We start from the raw sequence: 13228 nt of genomic DNA, 5'->3' as shown, positions 1-13228 counted from the left end.
ATAGATTTCAAAGGAGAATACCACTTCACCAATTAATGCATGCATGTAATTGATCCGTAAGTTGTAGGAGAAATTGTATATATATATGTGTGTGTTATATAATATGTGCATGCATGGTCGTACAAGAAATTCTATGATATATGATTAGTCCTACGAGAAATCCTATGATATATGCATAACGTGTATGGTATGTACTAACGTAAGATATGTTCTAAATAAAAAAGAATTAAATGAAAAACAGAAAATGAAAAACAAAAATAAAAAATAAACCCCAAAACCAAAATCACCAAAGCCTGTAGTCCCGGTTGGTAAGGATCCCGGCAACGCCACGCACGCTGCCAGCCACGTGGAAAGGTATTAGTCCCGGTTCGTGCCAAACCGGGACGGGGGGTCTTTTGTCCCAAGTTAATAGTCCGGTTGGTGAACCAGGACTATAGGCCGTTACCAACCGGGACTATACCCCCGTTTTCTACTAGTGTGAGATGCAGCGTCGGCGGCCATGGCGGAAGCTGCAGTGCAGCGTACCGGCGACGAGCGCCCTATTGCAGCTCCACCGTCGGTGACTTGCAGGAGAAGCAGTGTTGCCTCGAGGTTGCACCACAGAGTTGTGTCATGGGTGAGTTCTTTAGTCGCCGCACGGATGGTCGTCATCGAGCGCCGCCTCACATCGCCGGAGACCGCCTTTCCCCTGTGTGTGTCGCCTCCAAGGAGTTGTAGCACCCGTGGCGGTGCTGCGTGGGGCTCCACCCTCCTTTATTATGTCGCGCCATGCAGCAGGGTGGTGGGCGCGTCTCTCTTCCTGGTTGGTTTTCATGGACTTGTTGTTTTTTGCCTCGCCATGGAAACCTCGCAGCGAACAGAGATGGGGAACAATGGGTGGGGGAGAGAGGACGCGAAGGGATAAGTCTTCACACGGGAAGCAGCGGAAGGGCCCGTAAGACACATGTCAATCAGTGCACACGGTTTATCTTTTTTTGTTATCATCCGGTAGATTTTAAACATTTTCCTAAGTTTATTGTATTTCGATGGCAACTTTTTTTAGCTATTTTTAGAGTTAGGTGCAAATTCCAGGTTTCTAGGTCTACTAGTGTGTCCTAATTAAACCTGGGCTTTTTCTGCGCCAACTCGCATAATCACATTGATGGGCTGTGTTTTTTATCGAGTTTGCGCTTGGTTTTTATTTTTTGAGTAAACATTTCATCCAATCCATATTGGGACCTCCTATCTGACGCTCTTTATGTCAAGGAGTCAACATTTCGCAAAGGGGGCGGCTCGCCTGGGCCGACCAAACTGATTTTGGTGACATGACAGAAATGATAAAGCGTGAAAGCAACAACTCCTATCCTAGGATTCGAAACCCAGACCTCTAAGTCATGCGCGGACTATGCTAGCTATTATGACAAGCAAGCTCTCATCCTCTACTTGCACCGCAATAAATTGAAGAAAAGGGGGATAATGGCGCAACACTTGAAAAAAAAATGTAAAATGACTACTTTTTTTTTAAATGCAAACGGTTTTACAAATGTCCCAAACATTGTCTGAAAAACAGGGACATTTTTTGAAATGACGATATTCTTTTCGGAAGCAAGAATTTTTTGAATTTGCAAACAAACTTGAAAAAATGATCTTTTTCAAATTTGTAAACAAATTTGGAATGCTAGAACATTTTTTTAAATTAGAGAACATTTGTTGAACTGGCGACAAATGTTCACGTTTCTTTGTGCACAAAATTTGAAAGTGAAAACATTTTTTAAATCCTTGAACACTTTCGAAACATAATTTTTTTTTAAATTTGGGAACAAAATTTGAATGTGGGGAAATTTATCTGAATTTCCTTTTTTTTCAAAAATGAATATTTTGAAAATAGAAACATTTTCCAATTTTCCAAAAATGCAAACATTTTTAACTTTGGAACATTTTTCATAACACGCGGACAAATATTTTAAATTCCAATCTTTTTAGAATTTCTGCACAAAATTTCAAAACAGGAACATTTTATAAAATATATACAAAATCTAAAAGAAAAACATTTTCATACTTATAAATGCAGTTTTAACAATTTAAAACAATTTAAAAACGAGAACAATTTTTGGAAACACGCACTTTTTTTTAAACTCCCCCGAATAAAATTGAAAACACGAACATATTTTGAAATTTTTGAAAAAAATTTAAAAACTATAATTTTTTTGCAAATGTGAACATTTTTCGGACCTCCAGAATTTGAAATGAAAGTTAAGAAAAGAAAAAAACGAAATAGAAAGAAAAGTAAAAAACAGAAAAAGGGAAAATGAGTGAAAAAAAGGAAAAAGAGAAAAACAGAACAAAGGAATAATTTTTTAACTCCCAAACTAATTTTTGAAACATAAAAAGGAAACATTTGAGAACATATTTTCAAAGTGAAACATTTTTAAACTCTCAAACAAACTTCAAGAACACGAACATTTTTTTGTGAACGACTGAACGTGAACATTTTCTGAAAATCCCGAACAAAAGTCATAAACACAAACAATGTTTGAAAACACAAGCATTTTTTCAGAAAAGCAAGCATTTTTTGAAACTCCCGAATGATAATTAGGAAATGCGGTTTTTTATAATTCTCGAACATTTTCTTAAACACGATTTTTTTTAATGTATGCACAAAATATTGTGAAAATGGAATATTTCATAAAATTCCAAAAAAAAACATGGAACCATGAACCTTTTTTGAAATTATTGAGCATTTTTCTAAACATGCAAAAATATTTTGTAAATACAAACAATTTTTGAAACAGAAGCATTTTGAAGTGCTATTTTTTAGGATTTTAGAACATTTTTTATATTTCTGAACAATTCTAAAATAGGACATTTTTAAATATTTGGAACAATTTTTGGAGAATGCAAGAATTTTCAAAAATTATTCATCACAATTAAAAAGAAAAAACTTGAAAAAGTAAAATGAAAATAAAAGGACAAGCAGAAAATAAAAAATAAGAAAAACAAAAACCAAGTGAAAAATGGAAAAACGGAAGAAAGAAAAGCACAGGAAAAAACTCAGACGCACTGTGCAATGCTGGAAATGTGTAGGCCTTATTTTCTGCACGGAAGTGTCGCTTGCATCCGCCCCCTATGCGAAGCCTGGCAATTCGCTGCAACGAGCGGCGAATAAGATTTTCCATCCATGCTAGCCGCCACAGCTACTCCCTTCGTTTTTAAATATAAGTTTTTCTATAGGTTGTTTAGGGGACTACATACAGATGTATGTAGATATATTTTAAAATATAGATTTATTCATTTTGTTTCGTATGTAGTACCTTAATAAAATATCTTAAAAGACTTATATTTGGAAACGGAGGATGTATACATCACGTGTACCGATTCCTAATAAGAATCGCCAACAAGTGACGTCTAACGGACCTGCCTCGTGGCGTGGATTGTTCACTGCCACCTGTAGGTTCGTTCAAGTTCGGTTTCCTACTTTTTTACGTTTTCTATGGTTTATTTGTTTTTCAACGGTTTTCTGCAGGTTTGTTTTCTTTATTTTGCTTCGGTTTTCTCTTTGTGTTTTTATTTTCTTATACTTTAATTATTTTTTCTTTCTTAGTTTTCTTTGGGGTTTTCAGTTTCTTTGTATTTTTATCTTTTTTTTAACGCATGTTTACTCTTTTCTGGGCATACAGTATACATTTTTAGAGCACACATAAAACATTTTTATGATACATGTAGGGCATTTTCAAATACATGTTTTGAATAATTTCTTGAACTCATTGTTAATTGTTTTTTCTAAACACACGTTGTTCCTTATTTTAATGGCAAGAAACTTTTTTGCTGAACTATGCAAACATTGTTTTGCATTGAATATGAATTTTCTAAAAATCCATGTTCATTTTTTGGAAACATGGGATTATTTATTTAAACTTTCAAGTACATTTTTCACATTATGAAAATATTTGTTTACATTGAACATACATTTTTTAAAAGTTCATATGCACTTTTTAGAAATATAGAAATATTTTTTATTCTAGCATGAACATATTTTTGAAAGTTCCCTACATTTTATTAGAATTGTGGTAATGATTTTTCATACTATATTAACAATTTTTAATAGATGATTAACATTATTTCGAACACATGGTTTTATACTATATTTACATTTTTCGTGTACATCAAATGCATTTTTTGTATAGATGTAACAATTTCTCGAATACATGGTTAACAATTTTTAATGTGCTATATGGACACTTTGAAAAACTAAAAGGAAAATAGAAAACTGAAAATAAAACAGAGACAAATCAGAAACATAAATTGATAGGAAGTGAAGTCCTAAGTTGATTTTCAGATTTTGTGTATTTTGTGTTGGTCTGAAACACGAAGTGTGTTTGGGACTTGACTCGGGTTGGTCCCCATTTAAGAAGAAAAATAAAAGTCAGGCTGATCGGTTGATCATTTCTTTTAAAGTTTTGGATTGCTTGTTGTACATTATTCTTCATGTGGTCGGATGAGGGAGGGGCGATGATGATGGCGCGACTTTGGCTCGGTTCAGTGTTTGTTGTCGTCGTTAAGTGGTCTATGAGTCTTGATGCATTATCATGTTTGATGAAGAATAAATGGGATGTTTTTTCAAAAAAGAAGTGGTCGGTTGATTGGTTTCCTTATGAAAGACGTTCTCTTTTTTTGTCGTATATAGCAGTCCAGACTCGAGATAGATAACCGTCCGTGTCCGTGCGGGTCTCCATGTGTGAGGTGCATCGCCCGTAGGTTTCACGAACCCATATAATTAAGCAGCAGGAGCCAAAGCCCTAGAATCCTATCGGTGTCGCGGAGCTTGCGATCTCTCATAAGCACTTCTTGTTGGATCCTTTTCTCGCCGGCTAGCACCTCCTCGATCGGCGGAAATGGTAAACCCTTCTTCCTCCCGACCATAACGAAGCGCCCGTGTAGATAAACACTGACCGACTTCCCCCGCGCAGGGCGTCAAGAAGGACAACAAGGCGGCGGCATCCTCGTCGGTGGCCAAGCCCGCCAAGACCGGGAGCGGGAAGCAGCAGCAGAAGAAGAAGGTACCTATAATCTAGTCCAAGCGATCTATACTTTTCTCACCTCTGGATCACTTGTTTTGCCATGAATCTGCTTTGCGTTTACTTTGGTGTGCATAAATATGCAGAAGTGGAGCAAGGGAAAGCAGAAGGAGAAGCTCAACAATGCTGTGCTGTTCGACCAGCCCACCTACGACAAGATGCTGTCCGAGGCGCCCAAGTATAAGCTCGTCACCCCCTCCGTCCTCTCCGAGCGCCTTAAGGTACGTATACGTACAATCGATCATACGGTTCTCTTGTTAATTAACCCGGGTATGATGCACAGCTTACGCAGGCTGATTATCTGAAGATCTCACGTAATATTGTCTTTGCTGCAGATTAACGTGTCCCTGGCTAAGAGGGGCATCAAGGACCTGATAGCAAGGGGGCTCGTAAGGGAGGTGTCCCTTCATGCCAGCCAGCAGATTTTCACCAGGGCCACCAATGTACCATCGAGTTAGTTATATTTGCCAGCGGCGTTTTCTAGGCTAATAAGAAGTTGATACCCTTGTATTTAAGTCGGCGTTTTCCTAGTCCAGTACTAGGCTAATAAGAAGTTGATACCCTTGTATTTAAGTCTACTTTTCAGTCAGTACGAATAGTGTTGAATTATCTTACTTTTCGATCTTTGTTTGTGGGCTTGTATATTTGAATAGCGCCTTGATTATCGTCATATTTAGTTTGTGGACATAAATCTTCTCTGGTCATGCTAACCATCATTTGATCAAAAGAACCATAGCGCCAGATTTTTCGGTATGGATTTTGTCCAGAAGAGGTTCCAATTTCATCTTGATGTGAAGCGTGTCATATCTGCTCACATGATCTGAAATCTTTGCGGAAAACATTACTGCCCGGATCCAGCGAATCAGCTTGTGGTTGCTGCTCGCTAAACAAAACGTTGACTTACGCTGTAATTTGCCATGGAGAAATTACAATGGAAGCCCAATCATGAAAACCTGATAATATTGGTTCGTCACAAGCAATTGTAATACGCAAAATGTTGGTTCAGCAAACAAAATCAGTATCACAATCCCTTTCGCATTGGCAACACACAACCTTTTGGGATATGCATCGATGCCGGATGCATCCACAGAGAAAAGGTGTTGTCTCCCCCATCTTTAACAGTGGGCTGCAGCCAGTTTCAGAGCGGTGTGAGCACACCGAAGAGCTTGATATAACCCGCCACCCTCTTTAGCCATGATCAGAGGGCTGGACTGCAAGCCAGCAGCCACAGTGAGGAAGTCACACAACCCAGCTCACCGCTTGCAGCCGCTGAGCGCGGGACACTCCCAACTTTTATGTAGGACTTTTTACGAAATCTGCCAAGTTTGACAAAATTTGTCTGGTTTAGTTGAAAGACGGCTTGAAATATATGTGGATAGCGTTGGATGGACCAGTCCCCTGTCCGCAGACGGATACTTAAGTAAATTTATGTATCAGCATTGAAGATGCCCTAAGTGCAGGCTAGCTTCACGTAAGAGAATCGATCCAGCCCTTTGCCTTTCTATGTACGCGTGCACGTGCAGCACGCTCTATGGCGCCCAGTATGATCATTCAAAAGCTTCAACAATATTGTATCTGTAGCAGAAAGAGTACCACAAATCTCAAGCCTCTACGGATTATGTAATTCCATTGCACTCGAGGCAAAAAATTCAGTGGTGTATGGCAGAGTAAGGGCCTAAGGGGGGGATACAACATCAAGTTTGCTGTCCATATTGGCATTGCCCATATTAAAAAAAATAGTGATTAATTGATCGACATCTTGGATATGTCTGCAGACATGAAAAGAAATATTTAGTACTCCCTCCGTTCCAAAATAAATATCTTATGCTTAGTATAAATTTATACTAGAGCTAGTACAAAGTTAAAACAATTATTTTAGGATAGAGGGAGTATCAAGCATCATGTCACCTCAATGATGCATTAACTAAAAACAATGTTGCACGTGCATGGCAGCCGGATGGCGGGAGGCACTGGCACCCGGATGGCGGGAGGCACTGGCGGATCCAGCATATAGGCACGGTGGGCCATGGCCCACCCAGAATCTGAAATATTTTATCATTATCTATTAAAAATTAAACTTTGACCAAGCCGTCGCTCGCCCTCTCGCCCCCTCGCACTACTGCCCCGTCGCCCGACGCTCGCCCCTCCCCTGTCCCCTCCTCCCGCGGCCGCCGCGCTCGGCCCTTCCCTCCTCTCGACGGCCGCCGCGCTCGCCCCTCCCCTCCTCTCGCCGGCCGCCGCGCTCTCCCCTCCCCAGCTCCCCTCCCGTCGGCCGCCTGCTCGCCCCTCCCCTCACTGCCTGCCCTCCTCCCGTCATCCCGTGGCCGCCGCGCCCGCAGCTCCCCTCCTCCCGCCGGTCGCCGTGCTCGCCCCTCCCTTCTTCTCAGTCTCAGGCCTCAGCTGGTCGGCACAGATCCCCTCCTCTGTCTGGTAAGCACACTGGGAACAGATTTTTAGGTCTTTCATTTTTTCTCTGGCTGTAGCCTGTAGGATTTCTCATTGCAGCCTCTGCGAAGATATAATCACACATTCACATTGGATTGGATATAATTGCAGACTTGCAGTTGCAACTTGCAAAGCAGAACATGAAGAGGAAAAGTGCCATTCTGGATCTTTTTAAAAAACATGAAGAGAAAGTGAGGAAGATTGCTACTGAACATCACACTGAAGATATTGAAAATGCGGGGTGTCCTAATTCCCCATCTCCTATCCATTTGGATAATGAAATCGAAGAGGCAACGCCAAGTCTTCCATCACCTCAACAACCAAGTGCACATGTCTTTTCAGGTGATCCAGCAAAAAGAACTCCTATTTCAGAGTATGATTTTAATGATCAAGATAGTGTTCGGAGAAGATATATTGCAAAAACACCATGTCGTTCATATGGACATGCTTTTGAAGTCAGGAAAATCTATGGTAAAAACCGACACTTTAGTTTTGTTTGGTTTGAAAAGTATAGTTGGCTAGAATATAGTGTCTCAAAGGAAGCGGCGTATTGCTTTGTGTGTTATTTGTTCAAAGAGAAAACTAATGGGGGGCCTAGGGGTGATGCCTTTGTTAAAATGGTTGGAGAAATTGGAACAAACCTAATGCATTGGACAAGCATGTAGGTGGTATTGGTAGCATTCACAACCAAGCTCAAGAGAAGTATAATTCATTTGTGACACCTCAAACGGCAATTGATAATATCATTGTGAGGGTGTCTAAAGAGGATATGCGTCTTTACAAGGCTAGGCTAACCTATTCACTTAGATGCTTGAGGTTTCTTTTGAACCAAGGATTGGCATTTCGTGGACATGATGAGAGTGAAGAATCTAGTAATAGGGGGAACTTTCTTAAACTTCTAAAATGGCTTGCAGAAAATGATGAAGAAGTTGATAAGATTGTTTTGCACAATGCTCCTGGAAACTGCATATTGACTAGTCCATTAGGTAGAAGAATTGCACGTCCCTAGTTTGCATGTACACTGGAAAGCTACGTATGAATGGATCAGCAGGATTGGCATGAACACTATTGTTCTATACTGAAAATAAACCGACAGCTGCTCTTACTGTATAAAGATGTACATGTACAACAATTTTGCCTGTAAGTGCATCTTATACATTGGTATATTTGCGTTGAAACCATTTTAAGTTTGACTGCATATTTTGTCCAATTCATCATCTATAAGTCTAGAAGTCAGAGAAGCTAGCATCAGGAGATCTTGCCTTAAGAATGCTAATATTTTCTAATAATGTTGCAATAATTAACTGGAAATATACCATCACCTAGGATATCTCGAAGTGTTCCAATTATAACATCATAGTTTGATTGATATACCGCGCTCTGCCAGCAAACTATTACAGGAACATGGATTTAATAGGCAACACGTGGAGGATGTAGAAAGAAACATGGATTTACGAGAGAAGAGTTTATTTTCCAAACTAAAGGAAGTGGGTGATGAAACTCATGCAGTTTAATTCATACTGCACACTGTAAGTGCATCACAAGGCTGGTGCTGCAAAAGGTAATTGTTGGTGATGTCAGAACATAAAATTTATCCATCATATACCCCCAAAGAGGATCAGTTCAGAGGACCTGTTTATGTATGTGTTAAATTGGCTGAGAAAGCCATGTTAGTCTTCGAGCATAAATAAATGTAAACCAATATCAGTGGGTTGGCCAATGCACTCCACAAGCTCATGTGACTTTTCTGCCATTATTTAACACCTAAATTTCCAACACACGCATCAAGGGGATCATACTTACTGCAGATAATCAATCATGTATGCATGTACTTTCATTGGTATGCCTTCCAATAAAAACGGTATTAAGTATGTATGCTCTTCTTATGGTATAAGGCTTCATCTGCCTTCCGATAGAATAATGATTCAGTGATCTTTTCCTATGCCTTCCAATAAAAATGTGATTCAGCGATGGTACCTTCACGTCACTTTTATTTTCCTGCTCTGCTGCTTGTCGAATCACATTTTTAAGAAAAATAGACAAACTGAAGAAAGAAGATATATATTGAGGGTCTAAAAAGTAAACTGAAGACCGACAAGAAATATTTATGGATTGTCATGTTAGTACAAAAATAACCAATCACTTTAGCTATGAATTAGTATAGATAATTAGGGGCAACAAAATAGTATCAGAAATTTGGAAGAGAACAAAGTTGCAGAGCAGAAGTAGCTTGCCTAATTGATTGATAATCTGATACGTTTTATGAAGAAGATTGTTGTGTGTGAAGGTGGCTTCATTTATATAATTGGAGCCGGGGAGGGCCTCCCTGATTGCCTAAAATATAATTTATGAAGAATAGGCAGAAAAACAGATATGAACCTGTGCAACACAATGGTGAGGGATGACAGAGAACTGCATGAAGATATATTTCTTACTTCACACTGAAATTTAATTATGACATGCTCTCGTAAAAGTAGCATCACTCTGTACAAGCAAATATAAGTACACATGAAAATTTTGCTATCCTGGGAAGAAATGAAGATTTTAGTAGCGCAAACAGTCGTATCAAAGAAAAAAATAGTGGTGTATAATGACATGTAGAATTCTGTAATCATTCACCGGTGGTGGTCTTCTAAAAAAGCTAGAGATCAATTAACAAACACCCCAAATGCTTTTCTGAAAACCTGACAACCTCAATCACTTTGTTCCGGTTAATATTCAGATAAGCATAGAAACATGTCCACTTCTAGCATAGCAATTGACTTAAATTGATGACGGCACACAGACATGGCTACTCTACATACAAGCAGACCATGTACATAACCACTCCCTACGGATTTCCTGAAATCCATGTTCTCTACACAAACCATGCGACAACACGGACATCAACTATACCAACTATAAACAGATTCAAACCGGCTCAACTTTTTTCAGAAAATCAGTGCGCAGAGACTACCTCGGTGGCGTCGGTCAACCCCTCCCCTCCATATCCACCTCTCTCTCCCCGAATCAGCAGCTCGCCCCTCTCTCCTGGGCTGGGGATAGAGATGAAATTGACGAAGTGACACACACATAGAAAAATCCAAAAGGAGATGATACACAACCCTCTCCAAACCCCAACCCATATCGGTCATTTGGGAAAACTAAAACCCACAACCCGGAAAAAACCGCAAACAGAAAACCCAAAACCAAAAAGGATGGATGCTTTCAGAATTGCGCGCGGAGATGTGCGCCTCCAGATCCAACAGACAGAAAATTTAAGCACGAAATCAAAATCAGCCGACTGAAATTTAGCAAAAAGGATAAATTAACTGTTGAAAGATTAGGCAATTTCATGATTAATTCCATTAAATAATTCATGACTAATACAGAAAATAGCATGCAATACTCTAGCAATCTGGCAGAGCAACTGAACATGCTCAACATCACCGCGAAGAAGCAGCAACTACAACGATCGACATAAACAGATTACGAGTAATGTACTGTTCGTTAGTTGCAGTACGAGCGACTGTGTTGACGATGATGTTGGTGACGATCCTTTGTTGATGGCGATGAAGACAACGATGAGTAGCACCGTCCGAGTTGGATGGTAGACGACCCGTGGTGACGAATTTGATCAGCCGCGTAAAGCGCTTCCCAAAAACCTAATTTGTCCTCTCCTGGTGCAGGATTGCAAAGGCGAACGGTTTCGGATACCTACTCTCTCGCATACCGATGCACGCCGGCGTTCGAGATGAGGTAGACTACGATGGCGGCGCAAGTAATGAGACGAGGCAAAACCCTAGATGTTTTCAGTGTGTCTTTGACCGACCACGGTAAGCAGTATATATAGGAGGACCAAGGTCGGTTCCGTGTCGCGACCACGTTTCAAACCGACTTGGTTTCCAAGTCGTATGCTTACCGGACAAGAAATTCACAACTTGTGTGCCAAGACATAAAAAATAAAACGGCAAAAGGAAGCCGTGCCCCCGCAAGGCATCGGACCGGAATTCGGCGGACCATTCACACACATGTCGCACGTATGCCCTGCCCTGCGAGGCGAGCGAGCACGCGCGTGTGGTTCTCTCCTTTCTCTTCTCAACACACACTTAGAGTGATTGGGAGAACTCACTATATAAAGAGGTCCAACTCTTCCTCCACTAGCGGTATGGAACTAAACTTTAGCATCACCACACCACCACTTGCCATTTTATTCATGGGCTCAATTTGAGATTTCAGAATTTGTAGATGGGACAAGCCCACATAAACCATACATTTCAGCAACTGTAAACTAAGCCTAAATACTTCTAAAGGCCTGGTGGGACAGTTCAAAACGGTTGCCCCTTGCAAAGCTGCCGACGAACACTATCACCTGAAACATTCACAACAACAGGTTGTTGCCTTCTCCGGGACAGCAGGACAGAGACCTCATGTGTATCGAGTTGCAGGAGGCCCATATTAGAATTGTAGGGATATGAAACATATAAAGTCTTATTACATAAAAACATGGAAGCATAAACATCATTTACTCAGGTATGTCAGCTAGAAGCTTGATCCACCTAGTCAAACGCAACCCTTGCAAGCTCGTGTGTCCTATTCCTAGATTCAATATCGTCGATTAGGTCTGCCTAACGGACAATAGCTCCTTCCTTTGTCCTTGTTCAAACAACAAAACTACATAAATCAGCGATCAAACCTCCCACCCCCAACACATCAGAATTTGTAGGACTATCTAATTGCCATTCAGGTTGTAGTATGATCACTATTAGCCCAACCAACACAAAATTAGTCCATCATAAATGCTACCAAAATAAGCTACATAATTTTTGCTATAGTACAATTCAGAAACTACTAACACCAAATTCATGTTGCTATTTGGATGCACAAATAGTCTGCATCAACTATTGCATGATACAGGGAAAACAGGGAATCACCTCTTGATCGAACCAGGCAGATCAGGAATTAATTTCCCTGTTAATTCCACCAACTGCACTGGCATATCTCCCTTCCTTGTCGGCTCTATCCCTCTGCTGCGCTGGAGCATAAACAACATTCAGTGATTTAGCCAATGTGAGACTGACGTTTAACTTGTACTTACTTTAAACTGGAAGTGGGACAAAACTAAAGTATGCACATCAGGGGAACACACCGGCCTTTGCCAAGACATTGGGGAAAGGTTTAGGTGTAGTCCTTGTTGAATCTGCAGTCAACCAAAAATATCATATCAGTCTCCATGCCTGCAAAATCAATTGAGTATTTCCTCTCTCGGTCTCCTCACTCGCACTATCCTTGCTCTGTTCAGCCATGAGAGGCGGCAGTGCCATAACAGGGGAGCCCGTGTGGGCTGGAAGCTATCCACGAGGAGGGCCTGCATCAGATTTTGCAAGCATCATCTCCGTAGCAGGTCGTGCATCACGGGCCCATGGCGGAGAATCTTTGGGAGGCGTGGCGGCAACGAGGTGAGTCATCGTGGTGGGGTCACGCACCAGCGCTCCATCGCGGCTATGTCAGGACCCAGAGAAGGTGATCAGCATTTCAGTTAAATTCAGTCGAGTTTTAAACTCATGGTCGTTGGCGCGAACTCACCTCAGCCGCCGATCTCCGATCCAACGATCTCTTGACGTCCATACCGCTTCGGTGAAGAAAGAGACCCGACTACCGTTGATCTTCGATCGGACGGCGATCCAGTGCGCGAGCGTCACTGTCCCCTTTACGACAACCCACCATCGCAGGAGCGTCTTTATTTTCGT

General features: G+C 40.9%; 1 protein-coding gene across 1 annotated transcript; it reads left to right on the top strand.

Annotated features, from left to right (window-relative positions):
- The first annotated feature begins 499 nt into the window (after window positions 1-499).
- Window positions 500-5715, top strand: LOC123428690. Its single transcript, XM_045112871.1, has 4 exons — window positions 500-802; window positions 4947-5036; window positions 5141-5275; window positions 5390-5715. The coding sequence occupies exons 1-4, from the start codon at window positions 500-502 to the stop codon at window positions 5510-5512; spliced, it is 651 nt and encodes a 216-aa protein (XP_044968806.1). The 3' UTR covers window positions 5513-5715.
- The last annotated feature ends 7513 nt before the right edge of the window (window positions 5716-13228 follow it).

This window comes from Hordeum vulgare, chromosome 2H, assembly GCF_904849725.1.
Source record: "Hordeum vulgare subsp. vulgare chromosome 2H, MorexV3_pseudomolecules_assembly, whole genome shotgun sequence".
NCBI lineage: Eukaryota > Viridiplantae > Streptophyta > Magnoliopsida > Poales > Poaceae > Hordeum > Hordeum vulgare.
Note: the sequence above shows the minus strand (reverse complement) of the source record. Positions and strands in the feature narration are given on the sequence as shown.

Excerpts from the sequence above, each read along its gene's own strand:
- LOC123428690 (XM_045112871.1), top strand. The coding sequence starts at position 500 with ATGGCGGAAGCTGCAGTGCAGCGTACCGGCGACGAGCGCCCTATTGCA. Across the intron at positions 803-4,946 it reads TGGGCGCGTCTCTCTTCCTG|GGCGTCAAGAAGGACAACAA; the intron begins GTTGGTTTTCAT and ends TCCCCCGCGCAG. Across the intron at positions 5,276-5,389 it reads TCCTCTCCGAGCGCCTTAAG|ATTAACGTGTCCCTGGCTAA; the intron begins GTACGTATACGT and ends TCTTTGCTGCAG.